The sequence below is a fragment of the Spermophilus citellus genome (assembly GCF_964194105.1).
Source record: "Spermophilus citellus genome assembly, chromosome: 5".
NCBI classification, from domain to species: domain Eukaryota; kingdom Metazoa; phylum Chordata; class Mammalia; order Rodentia; family Sciuridae; genus Spermophilus; species Spermophilus citellus.
This window is the reverse complement of record NC_138186.1, coordinates 156,673,674-156,696,976: the sequence shown is the minus strand read 5'-3', so window position 1 is coordinate 156,696,976 and position 23,303 is coordinate 156,673,674. Positions and strand designations below refer to the sequence as shown.

The following is a 23,303-nucleotide window of genomic DNA, read 5'->3' as shown; positions in this document are numbered from 1 at the left end:
TTTCAGGGCAGCTGAGTTCTCTGGCATTCTGGAAGCATGAGCCTGGGGACTGTGTCACAAAATGACCGTTTAATTTTCTCAGGGGTCTCTGGGGAGCACCAGGCACATGCTGTAACTTACACAGAGCATCGTCTAAACAACACAGGACTGAAAACCCCATATAAAGTCTCCATGACGTGAGCTGCGAGTCTGTGTCTATCTTTCCAGGGCTGAATTCATTGAGTCGGTCAGTCATTTATTCCCAGTGCACAGTTCGAGCTAGCAGCCGCTCTCATTGTGTGGGACTTTATGTATTATGCATGGGCTCATCTCTTTGTGGGACACTGCAGAACACAATGAGTACTAATGACCACCTCTCCTTGGAAAACAGAAGGTTAGAAAGGGAGGGGGTCCAGAGGTTGCCTAAACTAAGAAAAAGAGAGGACACTGGAATCCACAGCTCCCGAGTGGAAGGTCACGGTTTACCTTGCAGAGATCCCAGGTTCTAGAGCAGACTGCCAGCACTCCCTCCCCCTCTCCTGGGTCTGGCCTGCCTGTCTTCCCTGGCTGGCTGGCCTCAGTCACTCTTTGGCAAGAATTACGTCAACCCTGTGCTCCCCCAAGTCTTCTGCCCCAGAACTGTCTCCTCCCATCTTTCATGGAACTTCCTCTTCTTCCTCCTGTTAGGGTTCGCCACAGCTTCCCTATATGGCCTATATACTTCCCTATACTGCCTTGGACCCCTAGAAATAAAAACTGCTTCTTCCACGTGCTCTTTGGTTTATGAACTCCCTTTCCCACAGCCAGCTCAGGGACCACATGTTCCGCAAACCAAACTGTGGCAGGGACTTTTCCAGTGCTGTGCTTCCAAAGGTGAGAAGGTACCAAATGCCCACCATTCCCAGGTACTGTGCTAAGGGCTTATATGCATGACCCCATTTCACAGACAGGATGGCAGGGGAGAATTGGGAAATTTGTGGGTTTGCCCCCCCACCTTACTCTATGTTGACAATGATTTTCTTCACCCAGAGTGACTTAAAATTGTCAGGAGAAATAAGAAAACGAGAATGCCCCAGTAAGAGTGGGGTCAAAGGAAGAGGATCAGTCCTGGGTATCCTGAGTCAGAACACCCCGGTTTCATTTCCAAATCTTCCAGCAAATCATGTTACTTCTAGGGGTCCAAGGATTCCTCCATGAGTGACTTAACATAATGATATTTACCCTACAGTGCTGTTGTTTTTAAAACTGTGTGCACAGAATCAACAGCTGGAGTTGGGTAGTGCTTATTACTTCTGCGGTCTTCTATTTTATTATTGACTAAAATTCAATAATAATCAGTGCTGATTTTTATTCTTACAAACTGCTCTTTTGGGTGTTGTGGAAAGAGCAAGGCAAGAACAGCCGTCCCACGTAAAAACTGGGGACGTGGTGATGTTTGAAGGTAGGGGGCACAGGCTGCTGAGATGACGAGAGGCCAGACCAGGATGAGGAGCCGGGACTTTGCAGCGAAACAGATGTGGGTTCTGATCCCCTTTGTGGCCCTTGGCAAGGGGGTAGCCTTGAACATGTTTCTCAACTTCTCTCCTTTCTAAAACAGGCCTTGAGAAGCTTCCTGGGCTCTTGGGGGGATGGAGGAGAGTGGCATAGGAAGCCTGGTGCCTGGTAGTCTTGGAAGCCCCAGGTCAACGTGAGACCCAGTGAGGCTCTGGAGTGGAGTGATCCAGACATTGAGAGGAGGGCGGAGGGAAGACACCTCTCTGACTTTCCCTCCAGTCCACTCCTCAGAGCCTCCTGAGAGAATGGGAAGGAGGGCTGACATAGCACACCCCTTTTCAATGTAACTGCTGCCGTCTCTTGGAGGACAATTCGGGTGTCCACAGAGCTACTCAAAGTTGGGCTCCACATGGAGACTCAACATGGACGTGTCTTTCTGAAGGCAAGAAGCTCTGAAGGGACAGTGACCAGGTCTCTTTCCACTTCTCTTATATTCATAGTGCCCAGCACAGTACCTGCCCATAAATATTTGTGTAATTTGGCGTGAGTGAAGAAATGGACTCCCCAGCCCTGAGTTCCCAGTCCTCATGGTGTGATAGGGTAAATTGGGAAATTTGAAAACTAGATGGGGCCAGGCCATCCTGGGAAACTTCCTTCCTGGGAGTGAAGAGAATTCATGAGGGAAGGGCACCACTACTTTTGTTCTCAGGGAGTAGACTTGAACTTAGCCAGCACACAGTAGGTTTTCCAGATACAGATGTGAGCATCTCACTTCATTAGCTGCTCAAAACAAGGTCCAGAGGGCTTGCTGCAGAATGTGCCTCAGAGGGCTCAGATCCCTTCCCTTAGCTCCAGTTTCTGTATGCTCCACCCCACTGCTCAGAGAGGATGTGGAGAGAGGCCCCTCAGAGCCCCGCTTCTCAGCCCCACACCTCCTCAGGGCATCTCAAGTGCCCCACGCTGTCTTGTGCTGGCCACCTCTGCACTGGCTGGCTCCTATTCTAGGGAGAGCTCTGCCCACCCATCTGGAAAGCCTCCTGGCCTCAGCTACCCAGCTGCAGTCAACCGAGGACTCTGCACACACAATACCACCACCATATGACCTGATCCCTCCCTGCGCTTCATTTTGAAGTCATTTTTATATCTCTATTTTAGGGGCATTTATTATAAATTTCTGGTTATACATGATACATATTTAATGTTAAAATTGGAAAATGCAGAAACACACAAAGGAGAAAGAGAAATGGCCTATCCTCTCCATATACTCAAAGAGAAAAGTTGGTAATATGTATTTTTTGTCCTCCCACTTCCCCAAACACATGCAGAGGAGAATTTTCTCTCTCTCCCTCCACCCTTATGCTTATGCTTTTGTACAAAAATGAAGACATTTGACCTTAAGCCTCCCCATCGTCCACAGGCACTACACCAGTGTCCCCAAGGGCTCTCTCAAATGAACACACAGACTTAAATTGAAACAGCACACCTGCCTGTAATAGTGCTCCCTCCCCAAGACCATCGATGAGCTGCAGGTTCCTCCAGAGAAGTCCAGAACTCTCTGTGGACACTGCTCAAACTGTTGCAAAACCCACTCTGTAAAATCACCATGCTTTGAGAATCTTCCCATGTCAACAAATAACAAACAAAAATACAATAATGAGGGGCTGGGGATGTGGCTCAAGCTAGCGCGCTCGCCTGGCATGCGTGCGGCCCGGGTTTGATCCTCAGCACCACATACCAACAAAGATGTTGTGTCCGCCGAGAACTAAAAAATAAATATTAAAAAAAAATTCTCTCTCTCTCTCTCTCTCTCTCCTCTCTCACTCTCTCTTTAAAAAAAAAGAAAAAATACAATAATGATTTAATAGTATTCCATCACAGAAGGATTTACTTAAATAGTGCTTGTCATTGGACATTTCCATGTTTCTAATCGTTCAACATTACAGGCAATGCCCAGCACACACTTTGGAGTAAAATATCTACCATGTGTAACACGTTCTTTTAAAACAAATAGTAGAATTGATGAGTAAAAAACATATCTTTAAGACTTTTGATACATATTAATGACTTGCTCTGAAGATGTATTATTTTAAAGTTTCACGAGCAATAAAAAAAAAAAGGGTATATTTCCTCACACCATGGCTAACACTGAGCATTGCCATATTCTTTCCTCTTAGCTTAATAAAAATAGCATCTGTGCTGGTGCTAAGTAGACCTTTTCCGATGGAAATGAACGAATGAGTGACGGAAGGAAGGAACTGATTCAAGGCATTCTAAAAGGCAGGGGATACAAATCTGTGAGCTGCCTCCCCAGGCTTTAGAAGGTGACAGTCGAGGAGTCGAGGGGTAGGGGGAGCTCCAAGACAAGCTCAGAAATGTGTGCACTGCAGGTCAACTGTGGTGCCTGCACACGAGAAACACAGACGCAGGGATTCAGGTGTGGGAGAACTCACCTTTGGCTGGGGACACTGAGGCATGCTTCTGTGAGTGGGAAGGCACTTGTCGCGGGTTTGGGGAATGTTTACATATTCCTAAATAAGCCTGAAAGTCCAGTGTTTGGATAGTCCTGAGGCCCCACTTCTTTGTGCCCCCTCTGACCTTAGATGCTTGCCTATTAGATAGACAAAGAAGAGTTCGACTTGTGCCGTGCCTTATAAACAGCATGTGACATCAATCAACGATGGCTTCCCTGCCCCTCCTCTTCTCCAAGCTGGATTTCATAATCTCTCCAACAAGCCTGATCTCCCTCCACGGTCCAAGAAATGATGCATTCAAGGTCCCTCCCTACCTTGGGGGTAGCATTACCGTCTCTCGCTGGTTAGGTTCAAAATTTTCCCAACAGTGAGGACTGAGCAGCGTCCAGTCACAGCAGGGGCCTCTGGTTATAGTCACTGAGTTAATGTGTCGTTCTTTGTGTTTACCAAAAAATTAGTCTCGCTGTGTTTAAAGAAGTCATATTCAGTTAAAAATGTGTAACTATATTAAATACAAAACACATTGTGGGTTTTTTTTTCGCCCTCTTTTATCACGAAGAAGTCAGAGAAGGAGACTCATGGGTTTAGTAAAAAATATTTTGCTCATTAGATGGTGACATCACTGCCTCTGAAACTGGGACATTTTTGTCAGCATATGGAAAAAAAAGGGGAGATTCCATTCTTCTCCCAGAGGTGCCATGTAACACTGAAATAATCTCTCCAGCAGTTTCAAAATTAACTAGTTGTCACCAGACTTGAAGAAAGAAGAAGAGGAGGAGGTGGAGGCAGGAGAGATGATAATTATAGGATACTTTTATTTGGAAAAAGTATGTGAGAATTTGAGGTAATATTACTATCCCCGAGGGGCAGAGACTTGTCAGCACTTAATTCACTTAAGAAACTTTAAAAAATTAATGAAGAACCCAAAGGAGCAGCAGATGGGTTTTTTTGTTTCACAACAAGCTCTATTCTATTTCTTAAACCTGTGAAATTTGAATTGCTCTTAATCTACCCCAAATGATGTACTACTTTCCCCCAAAAGGAGGAAGGAGAAAACAGAAGACGTCAAGAATCCTACTGTCAGGTCTAGAGCAACTCAGAAGGAGGGTGAACCCACCCGCCCCAAAATTTGCAAGTGGTCAGGGAGCCAAGGAAATGCCTTTCTGCTCCTGAGGGTTGGGGTGGGATGTTGGTGGAGGAAAGAGGGCTGAATTCCCTCCCATCTGTAAAATTTGGGGAGATTTTTCTGTGTGGAATTATGTCACCCTGCCCGTAGGTCAGGGAACTGGAACTGGCTGTCCATGTTAAATAGGCTATGCTAACAATGTGACGGTAGAAAGGGGTGCTGGGCAAGGTGTCCACAGCTCTGAGGAACCCTTTCTAGGACCAGAGTGGTAGACCAACACGTGTCTATGACATGAGGCACCCTGAAGGTTAGGGCAAAACCCCAAGCCCCTCATTGCCAAGTACCCTGGACTCTCCTGTGCCTGGAGGAGAGATGATTCACAGCGGTACTGCCAAGTAGGGCAATTACACATGCGTTGGAGGCTCCAGTTTCTGGGAGCTAATGAAGTGTTCATCCCCAGAGTGCTAAGTGTCCGTGGGGATTGGGTGGTGTTACAAAGTCACATTACTCTTATGGCATCTCAGACTGACTGACTCATGGATCAGGCATGATGACTTTTGGGACAGGGCTGCCAAACAACTTTGTCCAGGCAGATGACGATATAGAAATATAGAAAATCGACAGAGCCAAATGGTCATGGGGGAAGGTGTACACACCAAGGCCCTTCCTCCAACCCAAAACTCCCGCCACTAGGTTAGCAGTCATCTGGCAAAGCTGGAAGCAGATTGTCACCCCAGAGTCAAGACCTACAACCTTCCCATGGTCCTCCCTCTGTCTGCAGAATGAATAATAAACAAATCTACTCCAAGTTCCAAACTGAAGACATCTAGGCTGATTTCCTATTTTCGAAAAGGAGTCATAGAGAGGTGGGGGTACTGATTGTTGCATAATTGATAAAACTACCAGGTCACAATCTCTGCCAAACACTGAACCTTGGAGTGTCTTTCTCACAACAACTAGAAAAATGACCAACAGCCCTGTTCCTTCAAAACCAGTTACCAAAATCCAGCAAAACTATTCCACCAAGAGCAACCAAACAAAGGAAGGTACATGATCTAATGTATTAAAATTCAAGCAGTCCATGGTGAAGGTAAGAAAGAAATTCCTGAAGGTCCCCAGTTCTCCCAACCAGACTGGCAAATATCCAGAGAATTCTTTCATACAGGACCAAATCTGGAAGTAAAGAAAGTGCAGGGCCTCTTCATCATTTAAATGGCTAATGGGCAGCAATGAGTGGGGAGATTGAAAGTCAATGGCAAAGCCAATCCTGATTCAAAGGAACTCACTAGAACTAGAGTATGAAGGAAGGCAGGATGGCTCTGCCCTACCAATCACCCATGAACTAAATGGCTTGAACTTGGCTCAGCACCTTTAACAGTCTCAGGAGAGACAGACAGAGCACAGGTGTCCCGAGGAGACCATATTCTGCCATGTCCCTGGCCATTCATCAGACCACAGCAGCAACACACAGAGTAAAGCCCTCAACTATATCTTGGAAGAAGGGGAAATCTATTATCAGAGAGTATGGAAAAGGATCAAAATATGGCCACTGTTACATCAGCACAAATAGAAATGTGACCAGAGACAACCAAGAATGATCAAGGTAAAAAAAAAAACACATGACAACTATTTAAATGAATTATTGGGGGCAGGGAGATGGGGGCAGGGAGAAAGAGAAAGCATAGGAAAAAAAAATCTGATATTTGATCTCATATCTCTACCAGGAACAGATAAAAGGAAGGCAAAGAAATTCCTAATTGTTTCACTCTATAAAATAATTTAATAAGAACATGAATGCAATTCAATGAGTCTGCAAGACAAGATATAAAACATGAATGAATTAAAAAGTTACAGACATGGGCTGGGGTTGTTGCTCAGTGGGTACAGCACTTGCTTAGCCTTTGTGAGGCACTGCGTTCGATTCTCAGCACCATATCTAAATAAATAAATAAATAAAGATCCATCAGTAACTAATAAAAATATTTTTAAAAGGCATAGAAATAAGGAAATAGAAGACCAAAACAATTCAATATAGAACAAATTCCTAAATAAGAATGAACAAAGAATGGAAAGTATCTCCTGGAAGCCAAAACATGAACAAAGGGAAAAGTTTCATGATACTTAAATCAATCTTCTCACAAGACCCAAGATTTAAACTTACCCAGTTCCTCCCTAGATCTTGGATTTGCTGCTCCCTTCACAGACATGCATTCCTCTTCTATCCCCTGGAGAATTTGCATTTTGTCACCTTCCCTGGGGAGGCCTCCTAGATGCTCAGTGGACTTCCTGTGTGCACCTGCACACCAGGTGGGCATAGCCCAATTAAGTCCACAATCATGCCATCCATTTGTCTGTATTCTCTTTTCAAGCACAACTCTGTGCACAGGAACTAGCACATGTAGGAACTCAATAAATGTCTGCCTAATGAGTGAATAAAAGAATGCTTGAGATGGCATTCTTTCACCTACTCCCTGGGCCAAGAAGTGATTTACATTCTTTTAGGAAATTATGATGCAATGTTATTAGCATAGTACTACCAATAGTACAGGGAATACCGGACTGTCAGAGGGGATGTGGTGTGGTTAAAAAAAAAAAAAAGGAAGAGAAACATGAGCAAAGAATAAAATAGGGAATATAGAGAATAGAAGAAAAAGGGATGTTTTATAGGAATTATTCTGTTGAATTATAATTCAGTTAAGACGTTGCTTTCCAAAGGAGTGCCACTGTCTAATGACTGACTGTCGTTCTAAGAGCTTTGACACAAGAGGTATCTGTGGTGACGAAATCCAAATGGACTCTATAAACAGGTGATGGACAGCCTATAATCTCAATGGGCTGGTTTAGGACCCAGCTCATGGGATCAGGCTTATTGGATGCTCAGTCTGGATCCTCTCCATGTGCCACGAGAAGGCCTGGTATCTCTCCATCCCATCCTGAAAGTACGGCTTGGCACTAGAGCATATGAATTAATGACAAATAGACATGTGACAAATTGATAACAAAGAACAAATGTTGGAAATCCTCTCTTATCCTCAAACTCCCTGAGGTTGCTCCCATAAGCAAAATAAGAAACTGTTATTGCAAATTGAAATGCCAATTCCTAACCCAAATCAGACTGTATCTATACTTAGATATAATAGGCTAACAGGGGGAAAGTGGTACGTAGATCTTATTTAATAGTCATGTATCAGGTTGGACAAATCAAAGTGATATTTTTATAGTCAAAAGCTATATATCTCTACAATTTCATGGGGCTCAACTTTATTAAAAAACAAAAACAAACAAACAAAAAACAGGGGCTGGGGTTGTAGCTCAGCAGTAGAGTACTTGCCCAGCATGTGCGAGACCCTGGGTTTGATCCTCAGCACCACATAAAAATAAATAAACAAAATAAAGGTATTGTGTCCAACTACAACTAAAAAATAAATGTTTTTTTTTTAAAAAACCCAACAGACCAAACCAAATCCAAAAGTTATATGAGGTTAAAAATTTTATAATAGATACCTTCAGATTATATAGTACCTGCATATGTTGTTAATATTTAATTTGATTCATGTAACCCTTGATATGTTGAGGAGGGTCTGCAGGCACCACCCTCAACCTCCTGTATCTGCACAAATTGGGTGAAAACAAAGATGTAGCCAGTTAGTTTGCAAAGAGCCAAACTTCTAGTTATTTCTGCACCTGTGCTGAGAGTGGTGAGAGTATCCTCCTTGTATACAAGCCACACCTACACACTTAAAAGAAATTACCATCAACACTGAAAAACCCCAGATAATTTCAGTACCATTCACCCCTCACAAAGTCTACGCAAGGCCAAACACGCTTACTTGATCATACTGAGCCAGCCCTAGACCTACTCACATCAAAGTGAGTTATCTTGTGAAACAGAAAACAAACTGCTTATGGACTCCATAAAAGTATAACTAAGTAATCAAGCACTTTTTCTCAAAAGACTTGTTCTGACCAAGCTATCTACTAATACGTAAACTTAATGGCATGTACAAAAATAGCACTTTTAGGAGAACTCAAGAATTTCAAGAATTACAGCTACTAGGAAGGTCAGAAGATGTTCATACAGAGTAAAAGAAGCTAAGATCCACTGGGGATTTGCACTCTGGGCCATTAATCCTTGCAATACCCCAAAGGGATGATAGGATGGACCTGTCTTCTAGGTAAGGAAACTGCAGCACAAAGATGAGTGACCTGCCACAGAGACAGAGCTAACAGGTGGGAGGGAGGGTGGGCTCTGGGCCCAGGTCTGACTCACATCTGAGCGTAAAGGGCCTCTCAACTGCCCACACTGGGCAAACGCCTGATTTCCAGAGGTTGGTTACAAGCAAATGCCTCCTTCTCGTCTAACTTTGTTTCAACATGGTAATCTTAAGGGACTAATCAAATACATGCCTCAAACTTTGGACCCTGTCCCAGGGAGAAGGCTGGGAATGGGAGAGGGCAGTAGGGAATAAACCATAGGAAGTCACCAAGCAACGGCTCAGTCAGCTTAGATCCAGTTGGAACATATTTCTTATTTCTCAAAAGACCTCACTGTGTATGTTTTTCAAATGGATTGATTTTGCCTATTAATCTTACCCTAAACTGTATACCTAGGGAATGATTACTTTTACCCTTTTAATAAGAATTTTAATATGTCCCCACTTCACTATCATTTTAGTTTCAAAATTACCATTTTATGAAAATACTAGGTAATATTTCTTTTTTGTATATTCCCACCCAAACATATAAAGTGGAAATTCACAGAAATTGCTCATAAAAATCAGAATAGCCATCTGCAGACTTTAAGTCTGCATTAAAAGAGCAGAATCAATAAAAATTACTCTAAATATAGTTATACTTAGAAATATTTAGAAAAGGATTAATTATTCTGGCACAACATAATACAGAGTGGTATGAAGAACTGCTGAGCTGGGGATGCAGCTCAGTGGTCAAGCACTTGCCTAGTATGGGCCAGCCCTAGGTCTATCCCCAACGCTGAAAAGAATTGTTGATACCTGTTCCAAGAACTCAGAGCATAAACGCCCTCTGACAACTATTGCTAGGCTTCATTTCTACTTTCTCCTGTTCATATTATAAGTGAACTGAGTAGACTCACTTTTTTTTTTAAATAGTTTGCTGAGTTGCTGAGGCTGGCTTTGAACCTGCAATCCTCCTGCCTCAGCCGCCTGAGCTACTGGGATTATAGGCATGTGCTACTTCACTCAGCTGAGTAAACTTACCTTTTGAGTGAAAAATAAAATAGCAAAGCACATGTCCAGCCATCTCATGTTTAAGTCTAGCACCATTAAAACTTCAATGAGTAGAGTGATTTTCTATCCATAAATTTAAAAAATTGCCAATTAGAATTCTTTTAGGCTGAAACCCTCACACTGAGATCTATGAAAGAATTCCCTAGAAAAGAAATACAAAGGAAAAGGTAAACACGGAGCAAAGAAAATAACTTATTCAGAAATGTAAGTTGTTTCTACACTTGAAATCTATCCTCTTTTAATTTTCCTTACCATAAAACACAATGATGTGGGAGAAGATGGTAGAAACAAGGTCAACTATTTTCGTGGCAAAACAGTTCCTACATATATCACCAACTCCAGGACTGTGGCATACATGTATCTTCATATCATTTATGAATTGAACAAATTATGCTGCTACATCATGAAAATCTGGAAATCCTACTTTTTTTTTTTTTTTTACTTGTCAGGAATATTTCTAGATGAGAGATTTTGTTAATACATCACATGCTGGCATACAAAGTCTTCCTTCAGGTCATACAGGGTGATATCAGTGACAGTGGTTTATATTTTATTTGAACACCTTTAAATAATAAAAATAAAACTGGCTGGGCACAGTGGCACATACCTGCAATCCCAGCTACTTGGAAGGCTGAGGCAGGAGGATCACAAATTCAAGGCCAGCCTGGGCAACTAGGTGTGATACTGTCTCAAAATAAAAATTAAAAAGGGCTAGGGATGTAGCACAGTGGTAAAACACCCCTGGGTCCAAGCCCAGTACCAGTAGATAGACAGACAGATAGATATATAGATAGGCAGACAGACAGACAAAAGGGCAAAAAAAAAAAAATCCCAATAATGTTTAACCTATATGTATACGTATTTTCTAAGAATTCCTCTGGCTTTAAAAAATATATTCAAAAAAAACACATCAAGAATAGTCCATATTTTTAAAAAAATCATGTTCAGCCCAGAATAATATACTCTAAAAAGAGCACCATGGGTCTACACTTTGAAGGGTGCTATTACCTGCTCCCCAAAGGAGTCAAAATGCAAGCTGCTTAGGGGCCCCAGAAGCATGTGCTCTAATCTCTCACCACAGTCCATAAAAAATGATTACAGTGTTAGCCTTTTCTTCTGCCATAATAGAAACTAAGCCATTCACTGCAAGAACCACAAAAAAAAAAAAAAAAAAAAGGAACTATGAGGGATGACCTGGTTTTAGCACATACTAGAATTGTTAATGATGTTCTAGAAAGTTCTAGTTTAAACTAATGCTGTAGTAACCACTCCTTCTAAAACATTATATCTGAATCAGCTGGCTTATTTAAGACACTGTCTCTTATTGATGCAGGTGAAATAACTTTGGAAAAATTATGTAAAAGGCTGAGGTTGGAGGTGTTCATTGGTAGAGCAGATGCCTAGCATGCGCAAGGCTTGGGGGAGGGGAAAGAAGGAGGAGGGGGAGAAGAGGAGGAAGGGGAAGGGGGAGGGGGAGAAGAGAAGGAAGGGGAAGGGGGAGGGGGAGAAGAGGAGGAAGAGGAAGGAGGAGGGGGAGAAGAGGAGGAAGGGGAAGGGGGAGGGGAAGAGGAGGAAGGGGAAGAGGGAGAGGGAGAAGAGGAGGAAGAGGAGGAAGAACAAGAGGAAAGGGAAGGAGAAGGAGAAGAAGACAATGACAACTGAGTAAACCTCGATGCTGAAGAGGGACAAGGTCATGGGTTCCAACTTTAGAAAGTGCCCAAAAGCTTTAACAGATGCTCACAGAAACATCTTAGAACAGGGGAGATATTTTAGTTGAGACCTTCACAGTCCTCAATCAAGGAAACACTTAAAATAGCCTTTTGTAAAAAGTAAAAGAAGTGGCCACGTGGCATTCTGTCTCTCTGCTACCCCAAACTTTCAACACAGTTCAACCACGTGGCTCTCACGCACCTCACACCAGGTTAGTGGCAATAATTACAGGCTACGGAGATGCACGTGGATGGAAGGCATTAGACTGGCACCACAGTTAACCTCCTACATTTTGCTGCTCGGATGTTTCCCAGTTCTACATCTCCCCAAATGCAAAATGACTGCTTCTGAAATGATGTCCGGCTTTCCACGATAACTCACTTCACAAACACACTTCATCACAGCGAATTCACACCAGCAAAGAGCTCTAGCTCCAGGAACACCACGCCGATGTTTAGGTGAACATGTTTTCTATGAAGTGAAGCAAATGAACGAGGAGAACCAAATACGTGTTTACAACAGATTATTAAGAGCTCTCGTACTTTGTTGTCATAATATATTTTTGATACATTATATGTTTTAAAAATAATTTAAATATCATCATAATCAAATGCTTGCAGTTTGGCATTTTTTGGAACGATCTTTTAGTGTGAGCATTTTCAATGATATTCAAGCATCAGGTACAGATCACCAACTCTTACCGACCAGCTTTGCAAAAGCATAAAAACCAATGATTTAGTAAGATTTACACCTTGAGTAAAAAATACTACACAACCTAGTAAAGCAGAGAGCATGATTTTTTTAAATGTTCTCTTAGCAAGAAGTTCAACGGAACCACCAGGCACCAAGTTGATAGATAGCATAAAGCAACAGCTCGTATAACCTTTCCTCTGGCAAAAGACAAATGAACATAAAATTACTAAAATAAATTAAAAGGAAAACATTAAACGTTAAATGTTTAACAAGGAATAAAGTGAAGGTCTCCACCAAAACCCCTGTTTAAAATTCTAGCACTCCCAACAGAAGTTTATTATTAATGAGAAGCAGCGCAGAACAGATTCTCTTTTGGCAAACAGAAAGCTATTTTTCACTTCCCCTGGTAACTATCTTTAGTACTTAACACTCTTGGAAAGTAGGAATGTGCATATGGATTTATTGTGAGGCAACACGCAATTATCTAATGCCAGTTGTGGGGGTGGGGGAGCCTATGAAATCAGCACAAATGAAGTCCTAAGGCATGTCAGACATCAATATAGGCATTGAGGCTTGGTGACAAAGGCCTTATGATCCCCGAAGCTTTCATGGCCAGGGCATTCCCAATGAGAGCCAATGGGCTATTTACATCTCAGTATAGAAAGGAATCGATAGAAAGCTGAAAATTGCCTAATTCATGGTGGCTGAAGGAGGACACAGTGGGAATTATCTGAAATTAACTGCTTTGCCATGGAGACAAATCCAGAATAGTGAGAGGGAATATTCTGGTGGGGATGGGGAGTGTTCAAGCTGAGTCACCATAAAAACACAGTAAAGGCTAAAGTCAGGCAAGAGCAGCAAGAGTCAGATGCATTAGGTTTGCAATCAAGTTCAAGCAAACCTCAGTGACAGGGGAGGCTGACTATAGTTCTAACAGCAAGACTCAATGGGTGTGTCTGCAGGAAGTCAAGGAGCCAAAGGCACGAGGTAAAGAATACTGCTTCAGAAAATTCTCTCCATAACACAGAGCCTCTCATCAGCCACATTCTCAGCTCTAAGAAAGAACATTCTTTTTTTTTTTTTTTTTTTTGATACCAGAGATTGAACAGGGATTCTTACCCACTGGGCCACATGTCCAACCATTTTTAATATTTTTATCTAGAGACAGGGTCTCACTGAGTTGTTTAGGGCTTCACTAAATTGCAGAGGCTGGCATTGAATTTGCAATCCTCCTGCCTCAGTCTTCCAAGCCACTGGGATTACAGGCGTGCACCACCGTTCTCAGCAAGAAAGGTCACTCTAGTGGAAGTTCGTACCCTTAGGGAGGGAGCACAGGATTATTTCTGGCCCTTCATCCACGACAACAGGCTGAGTTTATTTTCCAGCCATCTACAGAGAGACAGTTTGGTAAGAAGTTAATAATGGAAATGTGGACGTGGCATGTCAAACGAGTGTGCACATGTGGGGGTGATTTTAGGCTCTGCACTAATGGGCAGGCTTTGTCAGGGCAAGACTGCCTCTTTCTCCTTCACCTTTGTACCCAAACATCTAGCGATATGACTGCTACATGGGAAGGGTTCCATAAATGTCTCCCAAATGAATGAACACAGAAATGCTCAAGAGAATAAAATGCTCAACCCTTAAGAAGAACCAATTTCATTCTGTGAATTTATAGCTAAGTGATGGCTATGATTAACCCCTTGAAAGGGGTCCAAGAAACCAGAATATAATAATTCTTCCTTGGTGGCTTGTACAAAATTCTTACAGCATTCAACATACATTTACTTTTTCCTAAATGAGACAGGCTTCTCTCCTTGCAGGCTAAGTGTATGAGATTTTACTACAGTTCTCTTCTGTGTAGAAAAAGTCTTCTAACTTCCCTGACTCAGATGTGTTAAATCAGTAGAGTATAAGTGGGTCTGATACTAAAGAACCCACTTTGGACAAATGAGTCTTGTGTTTTCTTGCCTGAGACGGGTTTGAATCACACCCATCCTTAGTTACTGTATTTATTCTTCAAGATTCTTTAGGTTCGTGATTTAAATTATGTTAGTCTTTAGGACTTGGGATAAAAGGCACAATGAAAGCCATGGACATGGTTCTTTTGATGACCTCATGGTCCCAGGACATAGGGCTGGCTGGCCTATGACACATTTATTATTATAAATGGTAACATCTCATTCTCTTTCACACAAAAGCTAACTGGGCAGGGCTTTCAATCTCATAATCCTTTAGCTGCAGTGGCAATCCGGTGCTTGTTTCAAGAAATCAGGGACAAGAAGGTAATGAGAGGGTTCTATTTACTCCTGATAAACCACCATTTGTTGCTTAGATGCAAATAAAGGTAAAGATTCAATCTGTAGTTGCAAAACATAAAACATGCTCTTAAGGCAGCCAGGAAGCATGAGTGTTCAAATACAACTGTGTTTATTAAACATTTCAATGTGAGCTGGACACTGGGCTAGGTACTCAGTGGAGAGACAAAGAACACAAAATGCTTGTCTTGTTCACAGAGCTTGTGATTTCCCAGAAGCCAGGAAACGTACAATGATTTCTGATACTCTAGAATAACGATTTAGGGTTGATGTATAAATCTACCTTAATAAAAGCACAGAACAGGAAGCAATGAATACACTTGAGAAGGCCAAGGAAAGTTAAAGCTGGAACTGAGAGTTGGACTCCACCTTGAAGGATGCAGGGATTTCCACCAGGAAAATTTGGAAGATATGTTTTAGGTAGCAGAAACTGCAGAGAGGTACAAAAGCACAAATAAAGTTGGTTCAGTTATGCATGCAGGGTCCAATGTGGCTGGAAGAGAGGGTGCTGGGTGTGGGTATGAAGGATGAGATCAGAGAAAATGATTAAAGCCAGATCACACAGGGCTTTGAGTGGGCCAAAAAGTTTGGAATTCATCTTACAGAAATGGAAAACCTTTGGGCTTTTTCAAAACACATGATTGCAAGAAAAGAGGTAGGCTTTAGAGAGATGTTTATCTATATGGGGCATGGACAAGAGGCTGTGGACCCAGAGGTAGAGTTGCTTCCAGATTTTGAGGAAGATATAAGCTAACAAGCAAAACAAAACATGTACATTCCTTTCCCAAACAGTTTGATCATGGCACCATGAAATGTCTACTTGAAATTCTGGAGTTTCAATTCCTATAATCCCTTGAAACCCGTACTTTAAAAAGCACTGCTTTGGTCACATTAAAAACAGCACAGATAACAAAATTCATTGAAAGTGAAAGGAAGCAGTCAGATTATGTCTTTTTGAAAATGATATAATCTTATGTGTAGAAAATCCTAAGACATACAAACACACACACCATTTAAAAGAAGAAAATATATATATACTCTCAGGAATAAACTTAACCAAAGAGGCAAGAATTAGACACTGAAAACTGCAAACATTGCTGAAAGAAATTTTAAAAGACCTAAATAAATGGAAAGATAGATTTATAGATCAAAGAACTTTATATTTTTCATATAACAATACATTCTTTTCCTATAGATTCAATACAGTTTTTTATTAAAATATCAAGGACACATTTTTCAGAAATAGAAAAATCCATCCTAAAATTCATATGGAATCTCAAGGGACCCCAAATAGCTAAAACAATCTTTAAAAGAAAAATAAAATTAGAGATCTCATGCTTCTCAATTTCAAAACTGAACATAACACTGTGGTAATCAAAATAGTATGGTACTAGCAAAGTACAGATATCTAGACCAATAGAATAAAATAGCCAGAAACAAACTCTCACATGTATAGTCAACTAATTCTCAGTAAGTGTAAAGACCATTCACTGGGGAAAGGATGGCCTTTCCAACAAATGATTCTGGAAAAACTGGATATCCACAAGCAACAGAATGAAGCTGGACCCATATATTATACTATATACAAACATTTAAAATGGGTGAAAGATCTCAACTTTATAGCTAACAGCTATAAACAATTAGAAGCTGGGTACTGTGGTGCATGCCTGCAATCCCAGCAATTTGGGAGGCTGAAGCAGAAGAATCACAAGTTCAAGGCCAGCCTCAGAAATTCTGAATACTCTGTCTCAAAAAAATAATAAGGGCTGGGGAAGTAGCTCAGTGGTAAAGCATCCCAGGGTTTAATCCCCAGTACCAAGAAAAGAAAACTCAAGATATCTTTTTCACATTGGTTTTAGCAATGATTCTGGGTTCTGACATCAAAAACAATGCAACACAAGAAAAAATGATATTGGATTTCATAATTAAAACTTTTGTACATCAAAGTAAAAAGGCAACTCACAGAATGGGAGAAAATATTGATAAAACATAATATGGTAGGGGATTAATATCTAGGATATATAAAGAGCTCCTACAACCCAACAACAATAACAACACAATTTGAGAATAGGCAAAGGACTTGAACAGAAATATATCCAAACATATACAAACAGCCAGTAAAACTTGAAAAGATGTTTAACATCCTCAGTCATTAAGGAAATGCAAATAAAAACCACAAATAAGGTAACATTTCATAACCATTAGGATGACTATTATCAAAACAAGAGAAAAAAATTTTTTTTAAAACGTGAGTGAAGAATGCTGAGAGAATTTGGAGCTGCAGCAAACTAGGTGCATTACTGGGCAGGAATGGAAGATAGAGCAGCTACTATAGGAAAAAAGTATAGTGGTTCCTCAAAATAAATTAAACATAACTAGGTGTAGTGGCACACACCTATAAACCCAGCTACTGTGGAGGCTAAGTTTGAGGTAGCCTGGGCAATGGAGTGAGAACCTATCTCAAAATAAAAAACAAAAAGGGGTGGGGATGTACCTCAGCAGTTAAGCATCCTGGGTTCAATCCCAACTACCACAAAAAAGAAAGAAAAATAAATAAATAGAATTACCATGTATTCTAGAAAGTTTTACCCTAACCATGACCCAGAAGAATTAAAAGCAGGGACTCAATTAGATACTTGGACACAGCAGCATTGTTTACAATAGCTAAAGGGTGGAAACAACCCAAGTGTCCATCAATGGATGAATGGATAAACAAAATGGTATATAAATACAGTGGTATATTATACATCCCTAAAAAAGGCATAAAATGAGAAACATGCTACAATGTGGATGAACCTTGAAAAAAAAATTATTGTGGCTTAAAGTAACCATACACATGTGGACAAATACATGATCCTGCCTCCATGAGGTGCTTAGAGTAGTAAAATTCACAGAGACAGAAAGTACAATGGTGTTGTCAGGGGCCATGTGCAGGGGAGAATGAGTAGCCATTATTTAATGGGTGCAGAGTTTCTGTTGGAATGATGAACCACTAGAAGTGGATTGTGGCACTGGTTGCATAGCATTGTGAACGCACTTAATGAAATTGAATTGCACATTCGGAGATGATTAATATGGTAGAATTTTTGTTATGTGCACTTACCACAAACAAACAAGCAAAAACCCCAGCACAAATAGCATGACTCTGACTATCCAGGAGTCTCTATTACTGAGAAAAGAAGAGAGGCCTTTTCTCAGACTCGGGGGAGAGCTGGGAGTTAAAGAAAGCACCACCAAGACAGAAACGGCACAGGTCATCCCTGGGCAGCAGAGCAGGTCAAGAGGCTCAGAGACAACAAACTCACGTTGCAGGTGGAGGACCCATCAAACGTCGGGTAGGAGCCGTCTGGCCAGTCGGTGGGGTCCAAGGACGCTGACTGCCGGTGCTGGGCCTCGTACTCCTTGAGCTGCAGCAAAAAGAAATGGAAGATTGAAATGGAAATCATGGCTGCATGCAGGCTGTGACATGGCAGCAAGATCCCTTTGGGGACCTTCTGCATGCCAGTGTTGGTGACCAAGTGCCAGTCCAAGACAAGTCTTCCAAGAAATCAATTTCCTCCCTAAAGACCTAATAAGAGCATGCTACAGGGACACTGCTACATCGATGTTCATAGCAGCACAATTCACGATAGCAAGATTGTGGAACCAACCTAGATGCCCTTCAATAGATGAATGGATAAAAAAAATGTGGCATTTATACACAATGGAGTATTACTCTGCTTTTAAAAATGACAAAATCATAGAATTTGGAGGGAAATGGATGGCATTAGAGCAGATTATGCTAAGTGAAGCTAGCCAATCCTTAAAAAACAAATGCCAAATGACTGCTTTGATATAAGGGGAGTAACCAAGGACAGGGTAGGGACGAAGAGCTTGAGAAGAAGATTAACATTAAACAGGGATGAGAGGTGGGAGGGAAAGGGAGTGAGAAGGGAAATCGCATGGAAATGGAAGGTGATCCTCAGGGTTATGCAAAATTACATATAAGAGGAAAGGAGGGATAAGAGAAAAATAATATAAGTGGAAGAAATTATTTACAGTAGAGGGGGTAGAGAGAAAAGGGGAAGGGAGGGGAGGGGAGGGGAAGGGGGATAGTAGAGAATAGGATAGACAGCAGAATACATCAGACACTAGAATGGCAATATGTAAATCAATGGAAGTGTAACTGATGTGATAAAGCAATCTGTATACGGGGTAAAAATGGGAGTTCATAACCCACTTGAATCAAACTGTGAAATATGATATATTAAGAACTATGTAATGTTTTGAACGACCAACAATAAAAAAAAAAAAAAAAAAAAAAAGACAAGTCTTCCAGAATCAGAGGAAGATGAACACCCTGCCCTGCGGGTTTCATCAAAATCAAACAAACGACACAAGGGGTTCTTTGTATCCTGACTTCCACAGAGAACCTTGATTTCCCCTCCAACATCCAAACACATCTTTCCTTGATGCAAATTAAGTTTGAAAACAGAAACTGTCTGTCGTGTGGCCTCTGACACACCTCCAACATGTATAAGTTAAAAGCACTCTCTTTTCAGGAGACAATGGGCGAGGCTGCAGACATCTCAGGGACATGGGGCGCTCAAACTGACTGACTTAAAACTCATTTGCATTTCTTGTTCAAAAGAGCAAGTGACTAGTTCAATGTCACTACCTAACAAATGTTATGGAGTTTACAGAGGCCCTTGAGCAGATGGGGAGGAAAATGACCAGACAACTGGAATATCTTCAGAGATATTTAAAGCTTCCGATTACAAACTAAGTTCCTGGTTTTTGAAACACAGAAAGACAAGTGTCAGGTGTGGTGGTGCACACCTGTAATCCAAGGGGCTTGGGAGGCTGAGGCAGAAGGTCTGCAAGTTCAAAGCCAGCCCCAGCAACTTAGTCAGGCCCTAAGCAACTTAGTGAGACCCTGACTCTAAAACAAAATACAAAAAAAGGGCTGGGGATGTAGCTCCTGGGTTCAATCCCCAGCACCAAAACAAAAACAAAAACAAAAACAAAAAAACCACAGAGACAAGTGAAATGCTTTAGGAAAAGGAGAAAATTTGACAGCAAAATCAGATGAAGGATCTTTGAGAATGGCCTATGTGGGAAGTTCTAGGTATGTTTTCATAAAACAGAAACTGAACTCTGCTACTTAGCACAATTCGGTTGTCACTGCATTAATATTCTATTATAAAGCCATTTTTAGACATGAATTTAAGACATTGATCAAATCGCATTCCATGAACCAAGCAAATTAGAAACAGAAATAGCCTGATGGGAAACCCATGTGGCAGTGACAGGGCCCATCCCAACCTCTAGAGCTCTGGGGCGTGGCAAAGCTACCACACTGACCCTCCTTCCTCTAGGAGGAGGCAACTTTTCCAAATGTTATTTTTGCCTCAGAAATTCCTCCTGGACATCTGTGGGAGGAGTCGGGCATTACTGATTATTGGGCAAGAGGCTGGATGCAGACACTAAATGCCAGCTGGGAAGCTGGGAGCCCAGGGCAGTCACTGAACCCCTCCACGTTCCCCCACCGTGCTAGAATGTTCTTCTCATGTGGATGCATCGTTTTTGAGATGCTACATCCTCCTTGAATACTCGAGAAGAGCTGCCAGTTGGCAAATGGGATCATTATGGGATTATCAGGTTTTCTTTCCATCTTCATGCTACACCTTAGCCTCAACCTACCAGGAGCAGCCAAATAAGTTTCATTGTAATGAAAAATGATACAGATTCCTAACTGGCAATCATCAATAAACTTAGTTGTTTTTTTTTAATCTAAGGACTTTATTTTGTACTTTTACACAAACGTGGCCTTGAGGAACCAAAACACTTGCTTATCAGATGGATAAATGTATAATGTTTAGGACTCAGATCACATTTCACAAGTAGTCTTTAGTATCAGGATTTCTATTTTTAAGGAAATAACAACCATCACATCACCGCCAAAGGTCACTCTCACTCTCCTTTAGACTGATTTCCAGTTAAATTTTCAAAAAATGTATTTTTCTATAGCATACTCCATTGTTGCTGAGTATCATTATGCCAAAACAATTCACAGTATTCTGTTTTATCCAAGGCTTTAAATGCAAATTTATTCCCTACTCTCCTGTCTTCGTACCTCTACACACACACACACATACACACACACACACACACACACACACCCAGGTAAATGAATAACCTATAACTTCCAAGAACCTCATTGGGCTTCCTCTGCTTTGCACAGCCAGTAAAAGATCTGAATACCCTGAACTTACTTGCCAAGAACCACGTATGCCCTTGAGATTAGTACCTGGAAACTGTATTATTCAGAACCGGCCGATTACATTGAGCCCCCTAAACTTTTTTTTAAACTAGTGAGCTTGACTTTTTTAAAACACATATAGTAAATACTCATCACAAAACTACTAGAAAATGTTTAAAATGCCATTAGATTGGATGGGAATGTACAGTTAATAAAATATAAAAAATCATAAATTAAGTTGGCTATCTTTATAAATTAGGCGTTGAAAAAGAGTGCAATGAGTGTAATTTAGTGAACTTCATTCTCTTCAAATGCTTTTGTGGCTTACCATGTTGTTTCACATATTAGTACCTTGTAATCTTTTTCACCTCGATCTTCATTTGTATTGGGTAACTGGGTTTCCAGGGGTGTGAATGGCGGCTGTATAATTTAGAGTGGGAAAACAAGCCATCCGTGAGATCAAATTCATATAAATGAAGCCTGGTGGACCCAACTATCTCAATTTGTACACAGGCAAAAAACTGTCCCGATACAATGACATCCAGCTCCAGTGGCGCATAGGAAACTCCTCTGGTGATGGATGTTGTGTCATTATCAATCAGGGTTCACATCCAGAAGTTCTACCCATGAGTCTTTGCAACTTTGATTGATAGTGGAAGGCATAGCCTACCTGACATCCTGGAGCAATGATACACCCTGACACAGCCTGAGGAGTTTGGGCCATTCTCATCATGGTCATAATAGGAGGTCTATCTTAGCTTTTCCTGTATATAGTGATCAAGTAAATTTAGATCCTCAAACTGGCCACAAGCTGAAGGATGCAGGTCCTCTCTGCTTACTGTTTTCTGTTCCTGATCGCATTTACTTGAAGTGTTTTGTCTCTAGCTAAAATGAATCCCATCGAGGGCCCAGTAATGGAGATGCATGCTGCCCCGAGAAGAGCAATCAAAAAAGCATTCCTGCCACTTCATCATCTGTCAGAGGGCACCCAGCCCTGTATGGAGAAGCTAGTAAAGTGTGAAGAATGCAACTGTTTCTTTTTCCTGACTGTCTGCTTTCCTGGATTGCCTCATAGCAATATTCTTAAAGTCTTGATGAGTACGGAGGCTGCATTTGAAACTAGGCAAAGATGCCCACCTGGAAGCAGCCAGGTTGCATGACTGAAAGCTACATGCAAACCTGCACACAAGACCACTTTCTCATTCAGTTCATCTCTGATGTAAACAAGGCTAGCTGCTAAAATTACAAGCTCAGGAAGCTTGAAGCAATTTTTTTCCACTTCTTCCCCAAGTTTGAAAGTATTCCTTGGTTTCTTTGTCAACTAGTGAAATATGCTATATAAGTTGGATGAGAGTAAGGTCACTTGTTAACATTTTTCCCTTGCTCCATGAAAACTAGATTAGATACATCACATGCAACTTCCTTCTCAAACACAGGTGCTGTGGGATGTCTGTGGACATCTTCTGCATTCTCACCTTCAGTTTTACTATTAAGAAGCAGTGTGGGGCATCACTACTCAGAGGACAGGTAAACATTGTATCTGTGAAACTAAATACAGGTTCACTCTTCCCATATCTGTTTTCTAGAGATTCAGTTAGATTTTTCCCAAATGCTATGGCATGACCAAGGAATGGAACAGGGCGAGGGGCAGGGATTGTCTCAGCCAGCAGGTGTGCCACATGGTCAAGGGCATAGAAAAGGAGACAGACCAGGCTGAGCATGAAGCTGCAGGAGATGAGCAATGTGGGCAGGATGTTGACACCTGTTACCTGCTTCATCACCAGTCCCAGCAACAACCTGCTTATCTGCAGTAAGTCCAGCCAACATCATCCCTGCCATTGCCACTGCTTTAATCTGCTGGGGACTCTGAAAGCCAAGATCACTGCACTTTTCCAAATTCAGAGATGGAGAAATGTCAGCAGATGGGTGTCCCAAGGCAGCCCTATCCCTCAAATTACCTACTAGATCCAGTCCCACTCTCCACTCACAGAAGTGCTTTTTCTTGCA

The 23,303-nt window shown here is 41.6% G+C and overlaps 1 protein-coding gene across 3 annotated transcripts in view; it reads right to left on the bottom strand.

Moving 5' to 3' along the window:
* The window catches only part of SASH1 (SAM and SH3 domain containing 1), a 178,778-nt gene that overhangs the window by 38,441 nt on the left and 117,034 nt on the right, over positions 1-23,303 (bottom strand). For all 3 annotated transcript variants that reach the window (XM_081296607.1, XM_081296606.1, XM_081296605.1), the window contains one exon: positions 18,361-18,462. In XM_081296607.1, coding sequence (XP_081152733.1) covers positions 18,361-18,462 — 102 coding nt within the window. The remainder of the gene's footprint in view (positions 1-18,360; positions 18,463-23,303) is intronic.